This window comes from Sphaerodactylus townsendi, linkage group LG11, assembly GCF_021028975.2.
Source record: "Sphaerodactylus townsendi isolate TG3544 linkage group LG11, MPM_Stown_v2.3, whole genome shotgun sequence".
NCBI lineage: Eukaryota > Metazoa > Chordata > Lepidosauria > Squamata > Sphaerodactylidae > Sphaerodactylus > Sphaerodactylus townsendi.
The window spans coordinates 54,465,434-54,492,428 of record NC_059435.1 but is presented as its reverse complement, the minus strand read 5'-3'; the positions used below and the strand labels follow the sequence as shown (position 1 = coordinate 54,492,428).

General features: G+C 43.5%; 1 protein-coding gene across 4 annotated transcripts in view; it reads left to right on the top strand.

Moving 5' to 3' along the window:
• Nucleotides 1-26,995, top strand: part of ST8SIA6 (ST8 alpha-N-acetyl-neuraminide alpha-2,8-sialyltransferase 6) — a 53,087-nt gene that overhangs the window by 10,650 nt on the left and 15,442 nt on the right. For 2 of the 4 annotated variants that reach the window (XM_048511168.1, XM_048511167.1), the window contains 2 exons: nucleotides 3,524-3,619; nucleotides 22,711-22,797. In XM_048511168.1, coding sequence (XP_048367125.1) covers nucleotides 3,524-3,619; nucleotides 22,711-22,797 — 183 coding nt within the window. Of the gene's footprint in view, nucleotides 1-3,496; nucleotides 3,620-22,710; nucleotides 22,798-26,995 lie in introns of all 4 variants that reach the window. The other 2 variants (XM_048511166.1, XM_048511169.1) reach the window with 2 other exon arrangements.

The window sequence follows — 26,995 nt, the reverse complement described above, 5'->3', positions numbered from 1 at the left end:
CAAAACAATGGTGCTTACCAGTGTCCTGGTACCTCCTTGCCAATCACTGCCTTAGGCAAATTGTTTTTAAAATAATTGTTAATTTTTATTCAAAGCACATCCATGTTACTGGAATGATATAGGACAGTGGTGGCGAACCTTTGGCACTCCAGATGTTATGGACTACAATTCCCATCAGCCCCTGCCAGCATGGTCAATTGGCCTTGCTGGCAGGGGCTGATGGGAATTGTAGTCCATAACATCTGGAGTGCCAAAGGTTCGCCACCACGGATATAGGATCTCTGGGTCTGGAAGAGGCCTGTGGTAGAATCAAGCTGCAGTCCTAGGCATATTTTCAAGGGAGCAAGTCCCATTGATCTGTTGCATGGTTATATATCATGTTCAGCGTGGCAGTGGGTGGAAGGGTTGGGAACAGGGACATGGTGGGGATGATGTCGGGACTGTGACGACATCACTACTGGGGAAAACCTGGAAGTCATAGTGAATAGCTCTAGGAATTGTGGGCACATCCAGGTTTTTCCTCAAAGTGATGTCATCACACCTGTGACATTGCCGCCGCCCCCCCCCCCCCAATTTTCCATTTCCTGGCTACTGGAGCTCAAGGCAGGACATTTTCAGCCCTACTGGGGGAACCTTCATGGTTACAGTGTCAAGCTGGGAGACCCACATTCCAATCCCGTTCTGCTATCAGTCTAGCTGGGTGACCTTGAAGCAGTCATTGTATCCCTCAGAGTTGTAGTGAAGGTAAAATGGAGAAAGAGAAAAGCATGCCTGCTGCCCAGAGTTCCAGGGAAGATGAATAGGATAAAAATGCTCCAGACAGAGAGGTCACTGGCATTTCTTTTCTTTAGTACTATTAACTGCTTCATGCCACGCTCCAAAGTATTTGTGATGATGAACCTGCTTTTGAATCCGTTTGCAGTTTTAGCGCAACATCATAGTGGAGCTGAACAAATTAACTAATCCTAAGGAATGATGTACTAGCACACTGAGTCAAGCTGTTTGGCATTGCCTTGTAAATGTTGTTTAAGAAAACTACAGTGAGCATACAACTACTAAATGTTTTGAAAGTTTATCTCCCTACAAGGGTCTATGAATATTTGTCTAGTTCACTAGCCAGCCTCTCCTTGTGCTTGTTGCAAACTCCTTGTTCTCCCTTAAGTCCTTCAGTGTACATAGCAACATCAGAGAAAAGCAAGGATTTTGCTCTTTTGCACAGCAGTCTGGAGGAAGTAATGGAAAAGACCTATTACCCAAACTATAGTGCAAGGTGGATATTCTATTGGGAGATGCTACTTCAGTGCTAACAATAAGCAGTCAGCTTCTACTGACAGGGACACTATGAGAAAAAGCAGTATTTGTTCTCTTTTTTTTCTGACAGCAGTCCAAGTTTTGCAGACGAGGAAGCTCTACATTTCTGAAGAGTCCACTCACAAAATCAACAGCCACAAACTAGATTTAGGAAGGAAGCAGATTAGAAGAATGTAACAGCAGGCAGTTCTAGGGCCTGTACCACTGGCCTAAGTCAGAGATCCACAGCCTTTTTTGAGCCTGCAAGGACCTTTGGCATTCTAATACAGAGGGGTGGGTGCAACCACAAAATGGCTGCCATTGGCAGGGGATCCAATCACACAATGTTAGGGAGTAAAGCTGTGCTTTGGTCTAATAGTAACTCTTCAACATATCAGGCAGAAGCTTTGCTTAACAGGATGGCTATTAAAATGAACACATTTTAAAACATATTTTCTTGCATACACACAACTTACCTTCGCTCATGTAGTGGAGCTATTTGTGCCATTGTGACAACTGTTGCTAAAGCAAAGAGGTTTTTGTTTTTTTAACTCCAAAGCCATTCAGTCATTTTTAACTGCACAGCCTTGTTGGGTAAAAGTTCCACCTGATCCCAAATGCTTTCAAAACACACTTAGCAGCAGGCACAAGGAAACATATCAGCAAGTTCTATGGCATCCATGAGCTCCATGTTAGGGACCTCTGGTCTAAATGATGGGTGGGAAGACAGTGGATGAGTGGAAAAATAATTCATAATTCCTACCCCCTCACTTTTCATCACTTTAGTCTTTGGAACAAAGGGAGAGTCAAAAGTGGAGTTTGTGTGTACAATGGTTAAGAACATAATAACGTAAGAACAAGCCAGCTGGATCAGACCAGAGTCCATCTAGTCCAGCTCTCTGCTACTCGCAGTGGCCCACCAGATGCCATTGGGAGCTCACATGCAGGTTGTAAGTAGACTCAACAGATCAAGTGTATTTGGGTCCACCAGAAGCCCATGCAGATATGCCTCTCCCACTCCTTCTTCTCAGCTCAACAGAGCCCATCATTCTCACCCACCTTTAGTTTTCCATTTTAGAACAGAGTGCCCCACACACAACAGAGCTCACCAGCGTCTGAGATAAGAAATACTGCAGGGAGAGAACTCAGATTGTTTTCTCAGTGCAATGAGAGCAAGAGACAGTGCTGGAAAGTCATCACACCTTCTGAGACATCACCCCCATCCCTTGAGGGGGGACTCAGTGAAGGAGAAGTAGCTATAGAATAAGATAAATGAATGAGGCAGCTGGGATCGTAAAAGGATGCTTACACATTCTTCCTTCCAACATTGATCCCACTTCCCAAATGTGCAAAGGGAGGTGGGTTTATGGAATACTGTTCTTGGAAGACATACCCGATTGATGCAGTTTACATGGAGTGATGCCATTAGACACATCATGCTCTTGAATTCTGAATTGTTGTCCAATACCACTGAAGTACACCACAGTAAACTTGCTGAAGCAAAGTATTTCTAGGGTCTGTTTAGTGTCCTGGGAAGGTAGTTACCAACCTCATATTGGGACTCGGAGTTCTCCTGGAATTATCTGGAACAGACTTCCAGATTATAGTGGCCAGTTCCCTGGAATAAATAGTAGCTTTGGAGGACAGTTATAGAGTCTGAGGAACAGAAGTCCTAGATGGACATCACAGTCCTGTTAAGAGCCATCCGTCCCCAAAATCTGCTCTCCCCAGCATCACCCCTACATTTCTGAGAACTTATCAAGTGGGAGTTGGCCAACCTAGGGGGCTGCTCAGAAACCATGTGTAGGTTGCCTGAAACACCCATTATAAAGGCAACTCATAAACTACAAAGATATTATCTAAAGTGCACCTTTATTCTTGAAAGCAGACTTATAAAAGCCATTCATATTTGTCGCTAAAGTAGTCCTGTACATTTCAGAGATGTAATTATGATGAAGCTGGTAGCAAATTCAGTGTTTCAAAAAATTACATTTCTGATTTACATCAGAATCAGCATGCTGCACTCGGTGATACAAGCCCAGCTTGGTTTTAAAATCAAATATGCTTCTGCAGCTCAAAGCATACAGCATAATGAAAGTGAAGCAGACTTCAGTGGCATTTCTTCCCAAAACATTAAGCTGTTGCTTATCTTAGCTTCACAGCAATCCATTGGGCTGCTGCCAATAATGTTTTTTTGTCTTTCAAGGGTGAATTTTTATTTTCATTTAAACAGAACTCCTAATCAGCCCAGAATTCAGAAGCCAGAGCAAGCCTCCAAATGCAAAGAGATGTGGAGTAACAGTTGGGCTGCATCCGTTAAGAGGAAAAGGTAAGGAGTCTGCTTCTGCTGTAGCTTTATTTAACAACCTACTTATAAATGTATATGCCAAAAAGCCAAGTGTGTGCATGCGGAGGATTCACAAGCATGAAGGACATCACTTATGCAGTGCCAGGTGAGAGCTGGAGAACTTTGCTGGAGGCTTGGTCAGAGTTGTCGGTAGAACCAGAGCCAGGTCCTCCATCTGTGGTTGCCAAATTCCAGTTTACCTGAAGAAAATGGCTGGTGATCCCTGTTCTGAGGACGGAAACACATGATTCTCTCTCTCTCTCTCTCTCTCTCTCTCTCTCTCTCTCTCTCTCTCTCTCTCTCTCTCTCTCTCTCACACACACACACACACACACACACACACACACACACACACACACACACACATTTCCTGTGGCAATCCAAGGAGACATCCAAAAACAATATTTTTGGAAAGGTAGCATTTTTGGGGTGCTTTGGAGGGGAGAATCACACTGTATGAATTGAGATCCTTGAACCCAAGGAAATGTTAGTCTGGATCAAACCTCAGGTATCCCGCTAGACTAGGTCATGGGTTTATGATGTCACTTCCTGACTCAAGCTTCAGTATTCCTGAAAGTAGAAGGAGGGGCACAGAATATTAATTTGGTTGCCAAAAATAGCCTCACTGTGATCAAGAAGGAAAGATTGAGAAGCAAGTAGGACAGTCAAAAATAAGAAAGGCCTGTTTCAGATGTACCCAACTACTTGGAAAGGGGGCAGAATACTAGGAGTGGGATATCACAATTGCTAAATGGAATGCGGGTGACTGCGACCCATGAAGCCCTTCTCTTTGTGATTGAAAAAGGAATCCCAGGCACTGCCTACCTGGATCCCTGTATAAGGTTCAGCAGTAATGACCAATTACAGTAAGTAGGAGAACATCGAGCAGATGTTGATAGCTCAAAGTAGAGGAGAATGGGGCACACCTGGCATGCTTGCTTGCAACTCTTTCCATGGCATGAACTAGACGAAACAAGAACTCAACTAATACTCCATTACCAAGATGCTGAAAACTCATGAAAACTTGGTGGGGAGGCGAGTAAGGGTTGAGATGTGAGCCAAGCATGCAGTGAAATACTCCATGTCTACCTCTTCATAACACTGCAGGGAACCACTCCACCCCCATCCTCAACATTTCAGTTTAATAGTCTGAATTGATCTGCTGTGGGAAGTGAAACCAGAACTAAGTATCTCTGAACTGGTGATCATTCACAAGCTAATCGTGCAACTTTGCAAGCAAAGTTCTCATATCCAGTTGATAGAGATGAACTAGAAAAATAAACTAAAACAGAACCCTTACTTTCCCTGATGATTAAAACACCTAGTATTACAATAGAATCTTGCCATTCATGGGAATATTAAACAGATCAGCAAATATATACAGTCAAACCAATACTAGAAAATCTGAGGCCAGCCAAGCCTAAGAAGCATGGACTGTATATATACTGACACAAGCAATGAACTAATTGGTATAAGCAATTAATTCGAGTATAAAGTCAATAGATAAGTCATACACCATTCATAAAGATATATTGTGGTTATATTATAAGTAATATGCAACTGGATATCAATGTAATAACAAATCATACAATGAGGGCACTTAGGCAACCTAAGAAGCGTAATGGGACAGCACTTAGTAACAAATTCTCATAAACATTGTATAAGATCTCATAAACATTGTACATAAGGCAAGAAACCTGTAACTAAGTACTGTCCCAGTAACTAAGTACTGTCCCAATATATCTTTATGAATGGTGTATATCTATTGACTTTATACTCGAATTCATTGCATATACCAATTAGTTCATTGCCTTGTGTCACTATATATGCATCCATGGGAATATCCTGTATGGCAAAAAATCTGCTGATACTGGAAGGAAGGGGCCTCCCAGTACCAAGAATGACTTAGTTCTTCCATCCTCATGCTAAAGTTCCCAATCTTCAGTGAGACCTGGAGACCTCCCAGAACTGCAACTGATCTCCAGACTACAGAGTTTAGTTCCCCTGGAGAAAACAAAAGCTTGAAAGAATGGCCTGGATGACATCACATTCCTACTGGGCTCCCTCCCCAAACTCCAGAGATTTCTCATTCGGGAGTTAGCAACTCTAACTGATGCACATGATGCTCGAAAATGCAGAGATTTAACAACAGCAAGCGATGAGTAAGCAACAGATACTTCGTATTGATTTTTATCCTGCTGGTTTTAACAAGCCAAAAATGCCATAAATTATTTTAACAAGATTTTCAAGGATCCATGCATGATTTCTTTTGTTTCTGTCAGGCTTTTCCTAAATATATCATAATCACAATAACACCAGAAAAGGCATATTTTTATTCTGGCATTTTCAATCATTAAAATGAGAGATGCCCACTCATCTTTAAAATATCATATTCATCACAAATGTCCCTGTGGAGATAGGGCGGGATAAAAATTGAATACCGGTAAATAAATAAAAATAAAAATAAACACATTTTTTAGCTGGTTGTGGTGGGTTTTAGAGACTTATTATTGGCGTGGTCTGATTGAATCTTGTTCCTAGCGTTTTAGCCTGCATATGTGGCTGGACACAGTGTATAGCAGACTTAAGCTCTGTGAATATACCTCTGAAGATGCCAGCCACAGATGTAGAGTGAAACGGTAGGAACAAAGGTGCACAGAATACTGCCGCGCAGCCCGGATAACCAAACCACAACCAATTGAACATCTGGCGATGTAAGCCTTTGACAAGTACGGTGCAGCAGCAATTGTCGCGACAGAGTTTACAGGCAGTATATCGAAACTATAGCCACTGACCAACTAGTGAACAAGAAGGGTGAAATTCTGGCTCCTACAGTTCAGATGCTGCTAAACCAAGTATAGCCTGATATCAGATCAGTGATCGCTCCCCTTCTGTTCCTTTAATCAAATTGACATACTGACATCATTGTGCGGAACATTGCTCTACCCTCTCAATGCTGTGGGGTTGGGGAAAACAGTATAAAGATATCAGGACATAAAATAAACTGTCCTTGATATTATGGATGGTGGGTGAGGGAAGTCAACATTGGCTGCTATTTTTTGGTGGCAAAACTCGTGTTTCACCCTCAGCTGATAGCTAGTGTACTGATTAGCATGCTGGCCTAGGAATGGAAACACCTGGATTCAAATTCTCACTCCAATGTGAAGCTCAACTTGTGACAGATCCTATCTGAACCATAACTATTCTTTTGATGGATCCTGACATATATTGTGGGCATTTTTAATTGTGTGGAGTGTTTTGACTGTAGCGGCCTGTATCCAGTTCCTCCACAAGGAAGGTTTGAAGCCTGTCCTGTAGCTTAAAGAGGCTTCTTCCAATTTAAGTGGGGAAATAAAATAAATAAGCTGTTCAAAATCCTCTAGCAACCTGCATAGGCCAATGATGCCATCAGTGTGGATTCAGCAGTGACAGATGGGAGTTATATCACACATTGCTCTATGGATCACTGCCAGAGAAGTCCCATTTTGGGGTAATTACAATTGCTTGAAATGTCAGAGGGCATGATCTCTAGTGACTAATTGTAGCAATTTTCTATCTTTTCCTATCACGATAACAGTTCAGAGCATGGGATTAACACATATAAGCTCAGCTCCAGCAGACCAATGGCTTAGAGCTATCAAAATTGGCACCTGCAGAGTGAAATCCGTTTATATGCAGTCCGGTCCAGTCCTAAGCAGAATGACAACCACTGAAATCAGTAGGCTTAGAAAGGTGTAATCCTAGTTAGGATCTCACTGTGTATGTGTTTATATGAACTTTATAGTGAAAAGTATTAACTTGACACGTGTAAACACATAACCAGAGTGGAAACTAAACCTGCAACTAAGCCCCAAACCAGAAAAAAGTCAGAAGACTGAGAGAAAAGAGAATATATAGGAGGGAAAGATCTGCTATTAGCAAATAAATAATCTCCAAACAAATATCACTTTCTGAATGACAGAAAGCGTCACAAATAGTCATTAACAAGCAGAAGGCTACTGTTATTAATCATAAAACAGAAAGATAAACATGTTTCAACATGCTGCCTTCATCAGTGGTACAATATACAAAATGTTCAACATAAAACTCATTTCTATGTGAAAAATATGTAAAAATTATTTTATAGACTCAGTTTTTGCTGTTTGCATTCACATAAAACTCATGCTGCTAAAATATCGGTAACATAGCAATGTTAAATATCCTGTTGATCTATGCTTAGCAAATGTTACTTTACAAATTTGTTTCAAATAACCTAAAAAAGCATTTTTTTAAAAAAATCCAATAAAAAAAATGTGAATAATACAAACAAAATATATGCTGCCCAAGATTTTTTTAAACTTATGCTACTATTACAGACATATCATGGTGGATCAATCCACTGTGTTTCATAATGAGTGCATACAAATTTACCACAGACATTCAAAACAATAAAATATCCTCTGATAATATTTGTTTAGTAATCTCAAAATCCAACGTGTTAGAGCTAATATTCATACAGTTTTTGGGTAGCTGTATTATCTTCTTCAGTTTTGTCTTTTTTATTTCCTTTCTTTTTTCTGCTTCATATTTTCTTTTTTTTTGTTAACTATATTGAGAAAATTAATAAAATATTATCAAACATAAAATATCATTTCAAAAGAATAAAGATTGATTCCTAAATGTAATAGTTTTATTAAACTTAATAAAACCTGAAAATATACCCCCTAATGCTTTTCCAGATTGAAAAGTTTGAACTAGTATTCTTCATCTTGTAGTAGTTGGAGTATGAGTTGTGGTCCCTTCTTCTTGGACACATTCTCCCCAAGAGCTATCATTCATCCATTCTATTTGTAGGCTTCCCCTTCCACATGTAGGTTCAGGGCAACTTCCAACATATAGTGAATACAATAAAATTCGATACAACCTACACAGCGATCTACATCTATCTATATAATACATCAAAGTGGCAGTTAAAACCTCTGATAAGTTAAAATAACAATAAGTTTCATCCTAGACAAAAAAAATAAGGTGGGGATGAGGGGTGGAAGAGGGGGAAGCCATTGGATAGTAAACCATTGCAGCCTCAATCATAGGCCTGATGGAACAGCTCCATCTTTCAGGCCCTATGGAATTGCATCAAGTCTTGCAGGGTCCAGGTTTCATCTGACGGAGCATTCCACCAGGCTGGAGACAGGGCCAAAAATGCCCTGGTCCTGGTCCAGGCCAGCTGGATAGCTTTTGGGCCAGAGATCACCAGCAGATTGTTGTTAACTGAGCATAGTGCTCTTTGGGGGACATACTGGGAGAGATGGTCCCGTAGATGGAATGTCAGCCTTGTTCTATTTCCATTGTTAACAAAAGCGATAGAAAGAGCCAAACACGTTTTCCACACAATAGCATATGCAATCCTAAAAATCTTGCTATTTTTCCAATACTAATAGCAGTCATCCTATTCTTGTGGCTGAAGGTAGCCAAAGTGCTAAGCTTCTTAAGGGAGGTGACCTAGGAGTGTAGCAAAAAAACCCCTCTGGTCTTGGTTCAGCAGACAAGGAGAGAGGGAACGTAATGTTGCAGTTTGGGCTGTTCAGCTGAGAGGATGGTGTTCCATGTCTAGCGCTTTCAAGTGGAGCTTTTTCCCTTTGAACAATCAATATTACATTGCAATTTTTCACATCTATTACTGTCTGGCAATGTGGCTATCTTCATAACCAGCACAGAGCTGCCCTGCTGCTGTGCAAAGCATTTGACTTTTTCCCCCTACAACACTCTTGTTCCATATCTATCGTTTTGCAAATAAAGGCCTGATGTTATACTGAGTTTGCTGTTGCGTGCTCTGTAAGTAGATCGCTGTGCCAGCGCTTGAATCCAAATTGTTGTCCTACATACAGCGACATTCTGCTCTAAAATTTAACTTTCCCTGTCAAAATATTCTGACCATTTTTTCCTTCTAAGCCAGTAGAAATAAACATGCTAACCAAGTCAGTGTGGCACAGTGGTTAAAGTGGCTGACTACGATTGGTGAAAATCAGATTTCAATCCTCACTCTGCCGTGTAAGTTTGCTGGATGACCTTGGACCAGTCATACCTACTTAGCCTAATCTAACTCACAGGGTTGTTATGAAGACAAATTGGAGGAGAGGAGAATGACATAAGCCACTTAGGAAGAATGTTGAGGTATAAATTATGTAAATAAACGTCAATGGTTTAAAAACAAAAAATGCAACGAAAAGGGGATGAACTGAAGCAGGAGATGAAGATTACTTACAAAATCAAAAGGAATGGGCAATAGACATATCAGCTCATCCAGAAAACCACTCTTCCTTTCCACTCCCTTATCCTTAAAACATTTCTAATTTGTTTAGAGGCCAGAGCAGATTCATCCATAGTTGCTGCTGTTTTCACACAAAATGGTGGCAGTTCCCACATCCGGAGCGAGTCATGCTATAAAGCTAGGGGCACTTTCTTGGTCTATGCAGAAAGTTTAGCAAGGCTCCAAAAATGTAAAAACTGCAATGCTGCATTAGACCAATGGTCACATTCTAGGAGCACTGACCAGACACGTGTTTCAGAAACGCCTCTTAGGCAGGTAATGATGGGAACATGCATGCTGACTAGGGATGCCCACCTCCAGGTGAGATCTGGGAAGCCTTTGGAATTACAGCTCGTCTACAAACTGTAAAGATCAGTTTCCCTGGAGAAAAGGGATGTTTTGGAGAGTGGACTTTATGGCAGCATACCCAAGTGAGGTCCCTGGCATCCTTAGGCTCCGTTCCCAAATAGCCAATAGGTTCCCAACCTGGCTCTGGCGATTCTCTGTCCTCATCCCCTGCTGGTGGCCATGAGAGGGGGTGGGAGCTGGCAACCCATTTCATTTTTTCTCTAAACAGCCCTCCGAGCTATTTATTCTGTCCCTCACTGATTACCTGCTTGGCTACCTAAGGCAATTCAATTTGCAGAAAGTGGCTTTTGTTAGGCAAGTTGTTGTGAGAGCTCTCTGTGAAAGATGGGAAATGCTGCACAAAAGAAATAATTTCTGAATAAGATGTGAGATTTCCTCAGGCTGGCATTTACTTCTTGTCTGCTGCTGTGGTAAGAACTGGAAAAAAGAAAATGCATGATGAATGCCTTGCTGAAAAGTGATGTGTGCTTGTGGCCGTACCCAGCACTGGCATTTTGCTGCCCCTGTCCTGACCTATGGATGTGACAGCCACATACTTGCAACACTAAGTCGGTTCATAAAGGATGAGAAGATTGATGGTCGCTAGCCCAGATATACAAGGTATTTTTTCCTTATATTCCACATAGGACATAAGCTGCTGGAAGTAGACTTGAGCAAAACCAAAAAAAAAATCAGTAAAATTTGGGTTGGGATTGTTTTGGCTTTAAAATTATCAGTAAAGCAAAAAAAAACCCACACCCTCAAATACTTTTTTTGGGGGGGGGACCCAAAAATACCTTCCACCTTCAAAATATTTGGATTTCCTGAAAAAAACTGAAAAAAATTCAGCTTCATTTGAGCTAATGGGAAGCTTTGGGGGTTTTCTATCTTTAGGGTGGCACATTTTTCAAGGTACAGGAACCAAACTTGCTTTTCAAGGTACAGGAACCAAACTTGCAGAGTGGCTTAGGGAGACTGTTCTGGTAGAAGCAACCATGTTTGGTGAAGTTTGGTTTAGGAGGTCCAATTGTATGGTATCCCATGGTTTCCAATAATTTCTGTTGGGATATGGGGGCTACCATTTTGGGGAGCCATACAACTGGTCCTCCTAAACAAAACTGTTAATGACTTTCCTCACAGGAACAACCCACATTTGTTGATGTTTGGGTGGAGGGGGTCTAATTCTATGGACACCCATGTGAAGGAAAAGTTGGTGCCCATAGAATTGGACTGCCCACCTAAACTTCAACAAACTTGGATAGTTCCTGTGAGGAGAGTCACCAGCAACTACCCATACCTGGAACAAGTCCCCCACCAGAGCCCCCTCCAATCCTTCAGCACAATGTAATTGCAGAAAAACAGAAAGCTCCCCCCACTCCCGCAATTCTCCCACTGCTTCAAAATCTGGTTAATTAATGTGGGGATGTTAAGTGCCCTATCTAGCTGATCTGAACTGCAACCTAGCAAACTTTGACAAAACTTTTTAGGAACCCTCCCCCAAGAAAACTAATTTTTAATATAAAAGTTCCCCTAACCTTAACTTGATTAAATGAAAAAAATTTTTTTTAAAAAACAACCAACTAACTAGTGACCTACTCTTAAGGCTATCTGAGGTTAGCCCAGAGGCTTATCGGGGGGGGGGGGAATTATGCCTGGGGACAACACCTGCTCCGAGCACGCGCCCCCCTATGCCCCTGTGCCTGGGGGTGGGGCTTGGGGGCGGCTTGGAAGGCACTGCAGTGGCAGCAGGCCAGCAGCACCCCCAATCCCCACCCCCAAGGGCCCAGAGAGGGAAGGAGGCGACTTGGATGGGCGCCACAGCAGCAGGCAGGCTCCTGGCAGCAGGCTGGCTCTGTCTTTAGGCGTCTCCTTCACACTGACCCAGCTCTTCTGAGCCGAGTCAGCATGGGAGGAGGAGAGGGGTGGGGGTGATTTTGCAACCCCCCGCCATTGTATCTGGGGTCATTTGGCCCCACCTACCCCCACAGGCAGTATACCACTGGGTTAGCCTCCAACTATTCTGACCTGGAGATGGAAGGTAAAACTTTTCTGAACAGGGAAAAGTAGCTAAAGTTTATTCCTAATTTCTAGTGTACTATATTTATTTTATTTATTTATTTATTTATTCGGCTTTTATACCGCCCGATCCCCGAAGGGCTCCGGGCGGTGAACAGCAAGGATTCAGAGACAACAGGAGCAAAACACATATACAATATAAAGACATAAGCTCCATCTCATGTCAGCACTAAAATAACCTAAAACCAGCGGAAACAAATTAATACATAAAAGCATAAAAGCAGGCATCCAACCTCAGATTTAAAACCTACTGAAAAAAAAAAAGGAGGGGCCGGTGGAGAAGCCCCTCCAGTATGAGGGGACCCTGATCTTAACAAGCCCTGGAAAACCAGAGAGGGGCAATAAGGAGCAGTGGGGGGCACCATATATCAGCGTGAGACACTCCAAAGCGCCGGTGGAACAACACAGTCTTACAGGCCCTCACGGAACTCACCCAGGTCCGCCAGAGTCCAGGACATTGGAGGAAAGGGTGTTCCACCAGGCGGGGCCAGTGCTGTAAAAGTCCACAGCCAGCGTGAAGAACCAGCCTCGCATCATAGAGAACCCAGGGATCACCAGCAAATTGGCCTCTGCGTCGCCCAGAGAGGCGAGGTAGGAGGATATATGGGGGTGATCACGGTCCCCGGAGGTACCTGAGGTCCCAGCCTTTAGCTAAGGCCTTGGGAAGGTCAAAACCCACACCTTGAAGATGATTCGGAAGTGGAGCTGGAAGCCAGTGCAGCTGGGCGCCAACACAGGCTGAGATATGGTCTCTAAAGGCAGCCTCCTGTGAGCAGGCGAGCCGCCGCATGCTGGACCAACTTTAACTTCCTCAATCGCAAACGCGAAGTGGAAAGGCCAGCGTAAAGCTGAAGTTACAATAGTCTAGCCTGGAAGTGACCGTTGCATGGATCAGCAGTGGCCAGGTCCATTTAAGGGAGAGAGGGGGCCAACATTGCCTGGCGGGCCTGAAAAGATGAAGCACGTGATCCGGGTTGTAAGCGGCCACCTGGGTCTCCACCGAAAGAGATGAATCCAGGTGGACCCCAGACTGCCAGACGGAGGGGAGGTAGAAACCAATGAGACCCCCCCTCCACACACCAAGCTGACTGGAAATCCCCAGCCTCTCCCACAAATTCAGCTCCAGCCAGAGGACCTCCTCCGTCTTCGGGATGGATTCAGTTGCAGCCTGCTCTTGTTTCAAGCAACCAGCTACCGCCTCCAAACAATGCTGGAGAGCCACAGGAAGCGTCGCTCCCCTCCATCAATAGACGATGAGCTGGAGTGTCATCAGCATACTGATGACAGATCAGCCCAAAGCTCCGTACTCCAGCTGAGCAAGTGGTTAGGCGTGATATAGATGTTAAATAACAGGCGGGGATGGCGGTGCCTCCCCTGAGGTGCTCCGCAATGAAGCCCAGGCACCACGGGAGGTTTCATCCCCGCGACTCCTCTATGCTGGCTCCGGCCCGGAGAAGCGTAGGCAAATCCACTGAAGGACAATTGCCCCTTACTTTTGAAGCGGCTAGGCTGATTAGATCAAAAGGTCGTGATCGACCATATCAAACGCTGCGGTAAGATCTAACAAAACTGCCCCAAATTTCAAAAGAACTTGAAGCAGCTGTTCTAAAACCTCTGAGCCCTAAGTAGCTAGTGTCTAAATCAGCCCACCTTCAACTTTAGTGACGGTGGACCTAAACCCAAAAAGATTACTTTCATGCTAACTATTTGGCAACCCAGATCTATTTGGCAACCCAGATCTTAGTATACAGAAAACCTACTCACACAGACAGATATCTACACAAAAACTCCAATCACCATCCAGGGCAAAAAAGGAGCACCATAAAAACCTTGGTACATCGCGCAAACAGAATCTGTGAACCTCACCTCCTACAAGATGAATTGAATCACCTAAACAGGGCTCTACAGGCTAATGGTTACTCTAATACAGAAATCAGAAGGGCTGCAAGACCAAGAACAGAAACCACATGGGCAAAGGTAAAGAGAGCCATCTAGAGAGGAAGGTGGTTCTTACCATACACATCAAGGGAACCACTGATCATGATAGGAAAAACTGATGAAAGAAGCACAACCTACAAACAACAATCTACAGACCCACTAAGAAAATTCAAACAGATGCCTAGTTCAACAAAGGATAAGAGGGATCCCTCTAGCTACTGCAGGAGTCCTATAGCATACCATGCAGCTGTGGACAAGTCTACATAGGAAACTGACCACAAGCAGTGCACAGACGCGTATCAAAAGAACACGACAGGCACCGCAGACTATTTCAGCCAGAAAAACTCCTTAATAGCAGAAACACATGATAAACCAACCTGGACATAGAATATTATTTGAAAAAAACAGAAATTCTGGACCACTCACAAGCCACTACGTCCAGACTACACAGAGAAGCAAGTGAAATCCCATAAGCACATGGACAATTTTAACAGAGGGAAGGAAGAAACTCTGAAAATGAACAGAGCAGCTTGCCAGTGTTGAAAAAATAACTAGGGTCAAGACTGTGTCAAACCAGCTCCACACAAACACAGGATGATTCATAGAGACAAAAGAAACAGACCAGGATACTTCTATTCAGATGCTCCACCACTTGGGCCTTGCTATCTACAGGGTTACTCCTAGGCTATAGTCTTCATTGTTACTCATACTTCTATTCAGATGCCCTCAACTATTGACCTGGTTGCCGTCTTTGTTGCTCATAGACAAGGTTTCCCCCCCCACCCTGGGCACGCCCCAGGCACCCTGGACCGATATATATTCCACTTGCTTTTCCAACATGAGATACTCTGAAGATGCCAGCCACAGATGCGGTATAAGCGATCAGAGAGAATGCCTTACAGAGCATCGCCATTTAGCCGGAAACCACACAGCACCCAAGTGATTCCGGCCGTGAAAGCCTTCGACAATACAGATCTTATTTGTTTATTATTTTGATTTATTCCTGGCCTTTTAAGGCTGTTACTATTCCTGGCCTTTAAGGCTGTTACTAGCCTTTTAAGGCTGTTACTAGCCTTTTAAGGCTGTTACTAGCCTGAAGTCCTACAGCTGAAGTAAGTTTTCAGTAACTCTATCGAAACCCTAGTCAGTCCTTACAGCTAGTCTTTATTTAAATCTACCAAATGGAATAACTGTGGCTCAACTAGAGAACCCAGAAATAATAACTTAACAATGCTACTTCAACTTTCTCAGCAGAGAATCCACCCCCACCCCCAAATCCTATAAACTGTGGACAAATCCAAAAAAACCCAGCAAAACTCCCCACCCTATTAAGACTATTACATAAACACCAGTGAGGCAACAATTATCTCCCCACAACCCTGGTAACAACAGCAACATCAATCTTTAATCAAAACCCTGAAAACAGCAAGAAAAGCAACAAACCTACAATCAGAAAGCAAGCAAAGTAACACCAGTGAGCCTCCAAGGGGGGGAGGGGAATTGAACTATGAAACTTTAAAACCTGGTAACAGTAACAACAACATTAAATCAAAACTCTGAAAACACACACAAACATCCAATTAATTTAACTTTCACAGAACCAGAACAGGGGGAGAATAAGGAAAAACAAACAGTAAATTTCATTTTATTGGAATTTCATTGGAATTTCATTTTAACTTTTAAAGAACAAGGTCAAATGCATGCCTGTAGACCTGGCCTCGGCCCAATGCCTCCCCACACAACCCACCACCAAGTCCACGCAAGTAACTGAACGAACAGCAATTAGAAAATAAAACAAGGAAATTGTTTTTCAAGTACTAAACTGGTTCAGCCAAACTCTTTGATACCTTCTCCTTGCAAGCAGATAGGAAGTACTCCAATGTGCAAGCAATCCATGGACGACAGGTGCTCCTGAGACCAGACAGAGGAAGGACAAGTTCAAGAGCCTAAGACAAATCTTGAACTATCACTCAAAATTTCAACCTGGAACAGGATGGGCTGCCCAGGACACAGTACTGCAATGTATACTCTCTGGTCAGGCACCTAAAAGAAGCAGAAATCTGAAAGTATTGCAAGGAATAAACCCCTTCCCTGACTGGCCAAAAACTTGAGATAGAAAAGTGATTTTCAGAGCTGATACCAGATACCAGTGGTGGGTCAGTCTGCTGTATTTCATAGATTAGAAGGAAATTCCTTTGTAATTGGTCCTTTGATTCAATAATGGCAGACACTGGTTCATCCACAAGCCCTGCCTTCATGGGAAGGTGAATGCAAATGAAGTATCTCTGGGTGTATGTATTTAACTAAGTTATAATGTTCAAAGTCATCCCATAACCTTGAAGGTCTCATTTGTGGGTTCAGGTTTTTTATGAGTATCTGGAAAAATGGCAGAGCAAGGGCTCAGCAACAAATGCCAGCTTTTTGTCCTGACAATATACATTTCCTTACCAGAGAAAATGTCTTCCCAAAATCATAGGAGTCAAAAGTCCCTGCCTGCCAATTGCTTTATGCTTTTATCTTCGGGATTGTCTATGCATTGTGATTTCTAGACTGTGCCCAAATGCATTGCTTCTTCACGTGACCATACAGCAAGGGCTGAGGAAGCGTGGGATGAATGTTTTTTGAAGCCTACAATCTCTGTGGATTTCTGATATGTTGCCAGTCCAGTGGCATCCCTTCCTGAATTGGATGATGGTTCACGTTTTCTGATCTTCACTGAGCATATGTTCTGGAGGGCGTTAGCTTTGAGAAGCTTGCCGGAATTTCCCCTAGACAGTAGAATTGCCCTGAGTCACTTTCTGTTCTCTCTGCTTTCTACTCTTCCTTTTATTTCATAGATTTCCTCCTGCGGGCCTTCATCATTTAAGCAAAATTATCTTGTGGTGTATAATGATATTCAGCACCAAAGAATTGAACTGGCAAGCTGTTTTCCCCTCAGCCACCTTTTTTCCCTCTCTGCTTGACTGAACTGTGTTCTGACAGTAACACATTTCATGTAAGCGGTTGCTTAGTAAAAGTGGCTGAGTTGAAACGACTGGCTTTTTCAGTCTTCTTCATGTAATGTATATGTTAGCTATGATGTGTCAAGGCTGATTACTATCACAGATTTATTTTAAGTCAAGTTATCTTATGCTGTTTGCATATTTAAAGATTTGGTCTAGGGGCAGTCCATGATCAAACAGCAATGTACTAATCAGAAGCAGGCCATAACAATGGGGCTGTCCCGTTGGTATGGAACATTCTAAGCCATGGCTCCAAAGTAGATACATTTGAAGAAGACGTTAGATCTTACTTTAAAGGAGTAATTATTTCCCCATTTTTAAATCAATAATAATGTTACTATGGCGAAAGGATAAAAGGAGGCCACCAGTAATTGCAAGAGTTCTTCAACTTTGTCATACCTCTGGACAGTGGTGGGATCCAAAAATTTTAGTAACAGGTTCCCTCGCCAGCCCCCCCCCCTCAGCAAAGGGGGCAGAGGCGTACCTAGGCAAACCTGAGCCCTGGGCAAAACCTGAGTTGGATGCCCCCCATGGGCAGCCACACCACCACGACCCCCCAAAAATTTTTTGCACCAGGTCATTTCTAAATCATCATCACAAATCCCCAACTCACAAATCTGAACACAGCAATGGTGAAACACACAAGTTCTTTGATAGAGACTGGTGAGATAAAAGGTACGAAAGGCTGAGAATCAATGAATTGCAGTACCTGAAAGGGATTAACCCAGTTCAGGGAGTTACATTATTAGTCGCAATCGCTATATGGAACCTTCATGTTCAAAGGCAGTATGTCTCTCGGGGATGCGAGGGCGTGGAGATGGAAAAGAGGACCCAATTAGTAACCCACTCTCGGCACACACAAATAATTAGTAACCCATTCTCGGGAACTGGTGAGAGCCTGCTGGATTCCACCTCTACCTCTGGATCTATTCCGTTGTTTTTAGTGCAAAATGCTCCTGACTCCTGGTAATCTCAGCTTTTAGAAACTCACAAAGAAAGCTAGAACCAGATTCCAGCTCTTCTGCTGAGGGCCTTCTTAGATGAGATTCTGGCAGTTACATGTCTAGAATTCTTTTTTTCTCTCTCTTTCAAATATCCAGTGTGTGGGACCCAGGGCTGGAGCGAGGAGGAATTGCGCCCAGGGCATGCGTGCACCCTGTGCCCTGCCACAAACCCCACTCGCCCCCACCCCAGAATGCCCCCGCCACATCCCTGCACCGGCATGCGCTTAGTGCGTCGTGCACCCCCCATCCCCGCCCCCTTGGTGCTATGAGTCTGGTGGGTCCCTGAGTTGGAAGTTGAAACCATGTTGCTGGTTTAGGGTTCCTAGCTTCCAACAGGGGCCTGGAAAACACTCAGAGTTCTAATTGACCTCCAGATCACGGAGATTAATTACTCTGGAGAAAACAGTGGCTGTGAAAGGTGGACTCTATGGAAATACAGCCCACTGAAGTCCCTCCCCTCCCCTGTCCCCACCCTTCCCAGGCTCTATCCACAAATATCCAGGAATTGACCCACCCCCCCTTTGTGAGGAGATGGAGAAATTTTAAGTTTTTCCTCTAACCATTTTCTTTCTTGAAACACAGGGCTAGTTGGAAGTATTCAGCTGCCCCAAGGGCCCCAAGTTATTTTGTTGCTTAATGCAACCTGGCAGTGCCGCTAGAGTTTGCTTTGGACCCAGTTGGCAGCAGCCTGAGCCTGGGAAAGGACAGCAACATTTCAGTTCTTCTTTGGAGCTAAAGCTAGGGAGGATCCAGCATACAAGCCTTGTTGGTAAAGGGGATTTCCTGAGGCAGAAGGAGCATTCCCCTGATACAAGAAGAGGCTTGGCATCTTGTATCAGGGCAAGGTTGTTTTCTTCAGAGGAAATCACTTCCACTAATGGAACGGCTCGTAGAATCCAACCCACTGCTCCAGATAAAAAAGAAATAAACATGGCCATATCAGCCTCTCTCTACTTTATTTTCTGCTTTGTGCTTTTGAAGATTGGAGCCAAATTATTAAAGAGCCTTAAATTACATATGAAAGCGCAGGGAAGATCTGTACATGATATTTTAAATTATATATGAAGCACAGATGGAAATTAATACTGGTAAGAAACATATATGATATCTGTATTTTCGCTCCAAAGTTAAATACATCTCTTGGAAAGACTCTTGATCAGAGGGGATAAAATACAATTGTGGACATTTCTGTTGCTGTGGTTCACTGCATCTGACTGCAGCTCACTGCAAGTGAATGTGTCCTCTCTTTTTTTGTGTGTGTGCAGAGAAATATTCATTTTAAAAATATTGAAAATACTTGAAGGGAAGCTGGTGAAAGGCTCTAAGAAATAAATAAATTGAAATTCAAGGTGGTGCTGTTCGGTATCTTGCTTGACAAAAAATCTCTCTCAAAAGATCATGAATGTTTCAAAACCTGGTTCAACAAGAAAGAGATTATCTCTGGCACAAATGCCAAGAAGAGGTGTATGTGTTATAGGCAGATGATGCTTTTTTTTTCTTCTTCAGAAGACAGCCTGGTGTTCTTTCGGTGATGCACAGCAATGCCTGCCCCGCTGAGCAGGAAATGTCTCTAGCTGGAAGGCTTTCATTCGTGGCCTATTTTTCTCTGTCTGCTGAAGATGACAGCCATAGGGGGAGGGGTTGTGGCTCAGTGGTTGACCACGCGTGTTGAATGCAGAAAGCCCCAAGTTCAGTCTCCAGCTTTTTCTGTTTAAAGAGGATCGAGTAGTAGGCAATTGTTAAAAAACTGAATTGTTAATATCGAAAATTAGATATATGCATGTGGAAGTCGAACAATGAAGAAAGCTGAGAGGAATAAAGTTGATTCATTTGAAATGTGATGTTGGAGGAGAGTTTTGTAGATACCGTGGACCACCAAAAAGACTATACTGAGGCTATCATACATTGGTCAAATTATGAGTTTACAATAAGGTGACCAGATGGTCACCTTGTAAACCCGGGACAGGGGTAGGTGGCTGCGCGCGCACACACGCATGCGCTTGCAGCCGCAGGAGCACACTGCCTTCTGGGGCGCTGCCGTTTCCCTCCCTGTGACAGGGCGGGAAATGGCTGCGTCCCAGAAGGCCATGCTCCTGTGGCCACAAGCGCAGGAGGCTGCCGCACTGCCTTGCGCCCCAGAAGACAGTGCGGCAGCCTCCCAAAAATCGGGACAATGCAAGGAACCCACGGGACGCGGGACAAATTATGCGAAGGCGGGATTGTCCCGCCAAAAGCGGGACGGCTGGTCAGCCTAGTTTACAAGTCAATGGAAAAGACAGCATTGCTAGGGAAAGGTGAAGGCCACAAGAAAAAGTGGAAGGCCCAACATGAGATGGATTGACTCAGTCCAGGAAGCCATGGCCCTCAGTTTGAAAGACCTGAGCAAGGCAGTTAACAATAGGGTATTTCAGAGGTCATTAATCCATAGGGTCACCATAAATCAGAAGCAACTTGATGGCACTTAACACTCTCTCTCTCTCTCTCTCTCTCTCTCTCTCTCTCACACACACACACACACACACACACACACAGAGAGAGAGAGAGAGAGTAAGCAGTGCAAAAGACCTCTGCCTGTGACCTGATAAGCCATCACCAATCAGAGCATACAATTCTGCCCTTTATAGACCAAAGGTTTCACTCAGTATAAGGCCGCTTCTTGTTAAATATGATGCTGCCTTATACTGAATTAAATTATTGGTTCCCCAAGATCAAGCTGGGAATGGCTGTCCAAGGCCTCAAATAAAGGCCCTTCATGTTAGCTACTATCTGAGCACTTAACACATACACACTATCTGAGCCTTTTCACTGGAGATGCTGGGGACTGAACCTGGTATCTTTTGCATGTCAAGTAGATGCGCTACTATTAAGCCACAGTCTCTCCTCACTCATGTGCTTATGTGTTCATAGCTCTACAGTATATAGGGGAAATGAAGAAGGGGGTAGAATACAAGTTTTTTTTTGTGCTGTGGTTATTTGTGTATGGTTATTTGTAGGCTGACCAGCCGTCCCGCTTTTGGCGGGACCGTCCTGCCTTTGGACAATTTGTCCCACGTCCCGCGGGTTCTACAAATTGTCCCAATTGTGGGGAGGCTGCTGCACTGCCTTGGGGGCGCAAGTTGCAGTCGCGGCAGCCTCATGCATGTCAGCATGAGGCGCATGGCCTTCTGGGGCTTGCCGTTTGCGTCACGCCTCTGTCACAGAGCTGACAAACGTAAACTAAGCCCCAAAGCCTGTGTAAGGCTTCCCGCGCCACGCGCAAGACGACCACCCTCCCCGTCCCAGATCACAAAGGTGACCATCTGGTCACCTTGGTTATTTGAGAACTTTCCAGTCAGCCATGAGAAGGATTTTCTGCACTAAGTTTTTAGTTGAAACCTGCCTGATAATGGCCCTTTCTGCACAAATCTCCTAAAACATTTGTAAAACATTTTCAATCCCTCCCTTTTGTTGGTATGCACCCCTTTGAAACAATTTCTAACTGCCATTTTCTGGTTTTCCCTGTTCTTTCCCACTGTGTAAACAAATCAGTGCTTCTACACTTTCCTGAGTCTTCTGCAGTCAATATGCTGTATAGTTTAAGCTCCCCAAATCTCAAACCTCTCTGAAATTCTCCAAAAACAGGGCAGACGGCTTCTGCAGGCAAGGACACAACTTATAAAATGGCATCTTAAAGGGACAGCAGAAGCAAATAAATCCCTTTTAAAAAGCATTTCAGCCAAACGAATCACTAGAAAAGAGGATGCATTTGAAATGTTTTGAGGCTGCAACTAAAACATTTTGGAGGGAAAAACAATGCAGAGCTCCTTGAACGAAATGTTTTATTTCCTGCCCCCAAATGTTTTAAAGTGTCTGTGTAGAAAGGGCCGACATTAGAGTTGCTTTTGCTGTGTCCATCTATCTGTTTCCAGGAGTGACTGCTGAACAGTCTTTGAGTACTTTCAAGCAGGAAGGGACAATTCCCATCCCCAGCACTTTGTAATCAGAATAGCCAGATTTGATAAATATAGTGGCTTCATTTAGCAACCAGGGTGAGAAAAGATCTGACCTATATTCTACCTTGAAAATCTGAGATGGGAAACTAGGGAATGAACATCAAAGTTCTAATTTTGTTTATCTCACAGCTTTTTGACTGGTGAGGAGGAGTAGCTCTGTTTTACACGCAGAAGGTCTCACCCTTGGTATCACTAGTTAAAAGGAAGGGATATTTGATGATATGAAAGGCCTCTACCTGAGATCTGGAGAGCCTCTACCAGTCAGAGTAGAGAATACTGACCTCGTTAGACAAGTATAAGGCAGGTTCATGTGTTCATGCATCCCAATCCTCACTTCCGGCGTGGGGGGGGGGGGGAGTGCAACAAAACTTGCCCTTAGTCTGCAATCTGTTCATGTCACATGCTTTTATTTTAATCCTTTTAGGTATGCAGAAGACTATTATTTGCAAGTTGTTGGAAAATTTCAGAACTGCACATGGAACAAGAGGCCACAAGAATATGCCAAGTTTAAGTAAGTTTGTTTTCTTAGCTTTGCAATATAGTATGCAGGGGAGCCCTGAAAATGATATACTGAACTAATCACACTCTTTTTTGAAAACAAAAATTCTGCTGTACAAACCATTCTGTTGTCTGTGTGCATGACTGCTATAGGGACACAATGCTATATTGTGAAACCTAAAGACATTAGCTTTGTTCAGTTATTACATTTGACTGCATATATGGGACAAATATGCTATATGCGATCCTCCAGATAGGCACAATTGTTACTCTTCTGAAAGTGGCAATGCATATATATCCCAGTTTTAGAATACACAATCTGGGCTTGGTACATGTGCACTGAGGCAGCAAATCTATGCGTTGCCCCTTTCTGAAGAAATATTGATCTCACGTATTGGGAGGAGTGTGCATAGTGTTTTTGTCCCATATGTAAGTTCACAATGCCAGGAACATAACATCCGAAAAGGGCTACTGTCACCGTCATATTGCTTTACCTAGTTCCAGTCTACATTGATAGGCGAATAGTGGAATCAATTCAAAGTAGCTGAAGTGGTTCAATCAGCTGCAGATCTCTGATAGGACTGATTGATTGCTTTTGTCTGTTTCACATTGCAGCAAAAGCAGCATGAGGTCTCATGATGCCTAAAAGGCTAGCCAGTTCATTGAATAGTAAGTTTTTGCAGACTTTGTTCACACATGAAATGTTTCTTCAGTGCAGGCAGAGAAACATTTTGAAGAGGGTGTTAAAAAGCCACACAACATTTACAGTTTGTCACAGCATCTGAGATTCGGTACAGTTACAATATGTTTCCTACCAAGTATCACAAAGTCTTGTGCAAAAATGCAAGTCCCCAAAACTTTTAATCAGGCAGTGGTGTAGCGCCAACAAGGCAGGGGGTGTGACGTCCCAGGCACCAGACACGGCGGGGGCGTGACTGGGGCATTCCGGGAACGTTCCAGGGCAGGACAGGAGGCGCTGCAGCAGGGGTGCAGGGTACGTGAGCGCCCCAGGTAATCAGGTGACACGTTCAATAGGAAAAAAAGAGGGAAGGAGAAAAAGATGTATCAGACCATGATAGAGGGATCTAATCTGCAGTTTATAGAGTTTTAGGATGGAATGCAGGATATGCTGGAGACATTATTGTGTAAGATATGAGAAATCTGATTTAATCTGTCTGATGCATGAAGCAATAATGAATACATATAGGTCATGGCCCAGACAAAGTTGTGCAGTTTTAAATCTCATTGAGTTAGTGTGTGTGTATATGTGTGAGAGGGAGGGAGGGAGAGGGGGAGGAGGAGGAGGAGGAGGGGAAAGTTCAAAAGATGCTGCAGTGCATTTCCTTTGACTTGATCATTTGCATCATTACCCTTTTAGAATTTCTCAGAAGCCCCATTTAGAATGTGGAGACACACATGGTCATAATTTCAATCCTTTTGACATATTATAACATCAGAAGTTCTGCAATATGATCTAAGCCCTCAGTTGACATCTGAAATCACTGGGACCATTTCCACTGAGTATTTTTGGTCTTTAGATCACGCCTCTGTGCTCACTGATGCAGATGTGTGACAATGAAGAATACAGCCAACTCTAAACAAAAACCAGATATGAAGATTTAAGACCCATTTCATCATAACTCACATGCAGCAGGAATGACATCGTCCTTGAAGAGAGTTTTAAATTGCTGCTTCTTTTCCCCCAAAATAACCAGTGCTAAAAATCTGACTTCCTCAGATTCTGTGGTGGGAACACAATATAAACATGAGACAGAACTGCATGGAAGAAAAAGTAGGCTTTTCAGAATCCTAGGTTTTTGTTTTTGGTCAGAGACTAGATTAATGGAATGAGAGAAATGCTTTTATTTCTGCATGCATAGCCACTGATTTGCTGATTGTTCTTTGGGAGAAATGTTTTTATAGCAAGTGCAGGTTTTTATATAACCTCTCGATTCCTCTTTTTGCACTTTTCAGCAATAAGATATTAAAATTTTATAGGCATCCTGCTTTTTACAATGCATCACAGGCTGTCAAGAGTTCTTGGTTTAAAAAAGCATCTTAATAAAAGGCATTTGTTGCTAGATTTGCTGCCCTCCCCCCCCCATTTTCCAAACAAGAAGAAGAGGAGGAGGAGGAGGAGGAGGAGGAGGAGAAGAGTTGGATTTATATCCCCTTTCTCTCCTGTAAGGAGACCCAAAGGGGCTTACAATCTCCTTTCTCTTCCCCCCTCACAACAAACATCCTGAGAGGTCCATGGGGCTGAGCTCCGAAGAACTGTGACAAGCTCAAGATCACCCAGCTGACAAGTGTTAAGAACATAAGAACAAGCCAACTGGATCAGACCAGAGTCCATCTAGTCCAGCTCTCTGCTACTCGCAGTGGCCCACCAGGTGCCTTTGGGAGTTCACATGTAGGATGTGAAAGCAATGGCCTTCTGCGGCTGTTGCTCCCGGAAAGCACCCCAAGGACTGTTAAGGCATTTGCAATCTCAGATCAAGAGGGATCAAGATGGTGGTAGCCATAAATCGACTTCTCCTCCATAAATCTGTCCAAGCCCCTTTTAAAGCTATCCAGGTTAGTGGCCATCACCACCTCCTGTGGCAGCATATTCCAAACACCAATCACATGTTGCGTGAAGAAGTGTTTCCTTTTATTAGTTCTAATTCTTCCCCCCCCAGCATTTTCAATGGAATGCCCCTGGTTTCTAGTATTGTGAGAAAGAGAGAAAAATTTCTACTCTGTCAGCATTTTCTACCCCATGCATGAATTTTATAGACTTCCAATCCATATCCCCCCCTCAGGGCGTCTCCTCTCCAAACTAAACAGTGATCCCAAACGCTGCAGCCTTTCCTCATAAGGAAGGTGCTCCAGTCCCTCAATCATCCTCGTTGCCCTTCTCTGCACTTTTCTATCTCTTCCAATATCCTTTTTTGAGAGATGTGGCGACCAGAACTGAACACAGTACCTCCAGAGTGCATGGTCGCATCTCCAGTGCCTTTATATATAGGAGCATGACAATCTTTTGCAGTTTTATTATCAATTCCTCTTTCTAATTATCCCCAGCATAGAGTTTGCCTTTTTCACAGCTGCCATACATTGAGTTGACATTCCCATGGAACTATCAACTAAGACGCCCAAATCCCTTTCCTGGTCTGTGACTGATAGCACTGACCCCTGTAAGCGTGTATGTGAAGTTTGGATTTTTTGCCCCTATGTGCATCACTTTACATTTTGCTACATTGAACTGCATTTGCCATTTCTTAGCCCACTCACCTAATTTATCAAGGTCCGCTTGGAGCTCCTCACAATCCTTTGTGGTTCTCACCACCCTACATAATTTGGTATCATCTGCAAATCTGGCCACCACACTACCCACCCCTACTTCCAGGTCATTTATGAATAGGTTAAAGAGCACTGGTCCCAATACGGATCCTTGGGGGACACCACTCCCTACATCTCTCCATTTGGAGTACACAAGCTAATCTAGTTCACCAGATTAGCCTCCACAGCTCAAGTGGCAGAGCGGGGAATCAAACCTGGTTCTCCAGATTAGAGTGCACCTGCTCTTAACCACTACACAACACTGGCTCTCTGAGGGCATATATGAGGGCACATATATATTGATGGGGATGTTCTCATGCATCAGTCTAGATAGGCTGGGTTGGCAAATTCCTGGAGATTTGTGGGTGGATCCTGGAGAGGGAAGGGAAGGACTTGAGGTATCATGCCATGTAATCCATTCTTGAAAGCAGCCACTTTACCCTGGGGAACTGGTCTCTGTAGCCTGGAGATGAGCTGTAGTTTTGAGAGATCTCCAGGCCTCACCTGAAGGCTGGCAATTCTCACTCCAGGCCTTTCACAGAGGCAACTTAAGCAACAGCTTGGGATGCCAGCATTCCAGGAGATGTTTCTTTAGCTTTGGAAGTGTATAAGAAAAAAAGCAGCTGATTGAAGATCACACATAGAAGCAGATTTATCCTAGAACACCATTGAGAGTCTGCTGATATTCATCTGCTGGGTATAATTCGAAGAGTGTATAAGGCTCATTCCACACATGCAGAATAATGCACTTTCAAACTGCTTTCAGTGCTCTTTGAAGCAGTGCGGAATGGCAAAAACCACTTGCAAACATTTGTGAATGTGGTTTGAAAACACATTATTTTGCGTGTGCGGAAGGGGCCTCAGTAAAGAGGTGACAGGCATCAAAAATG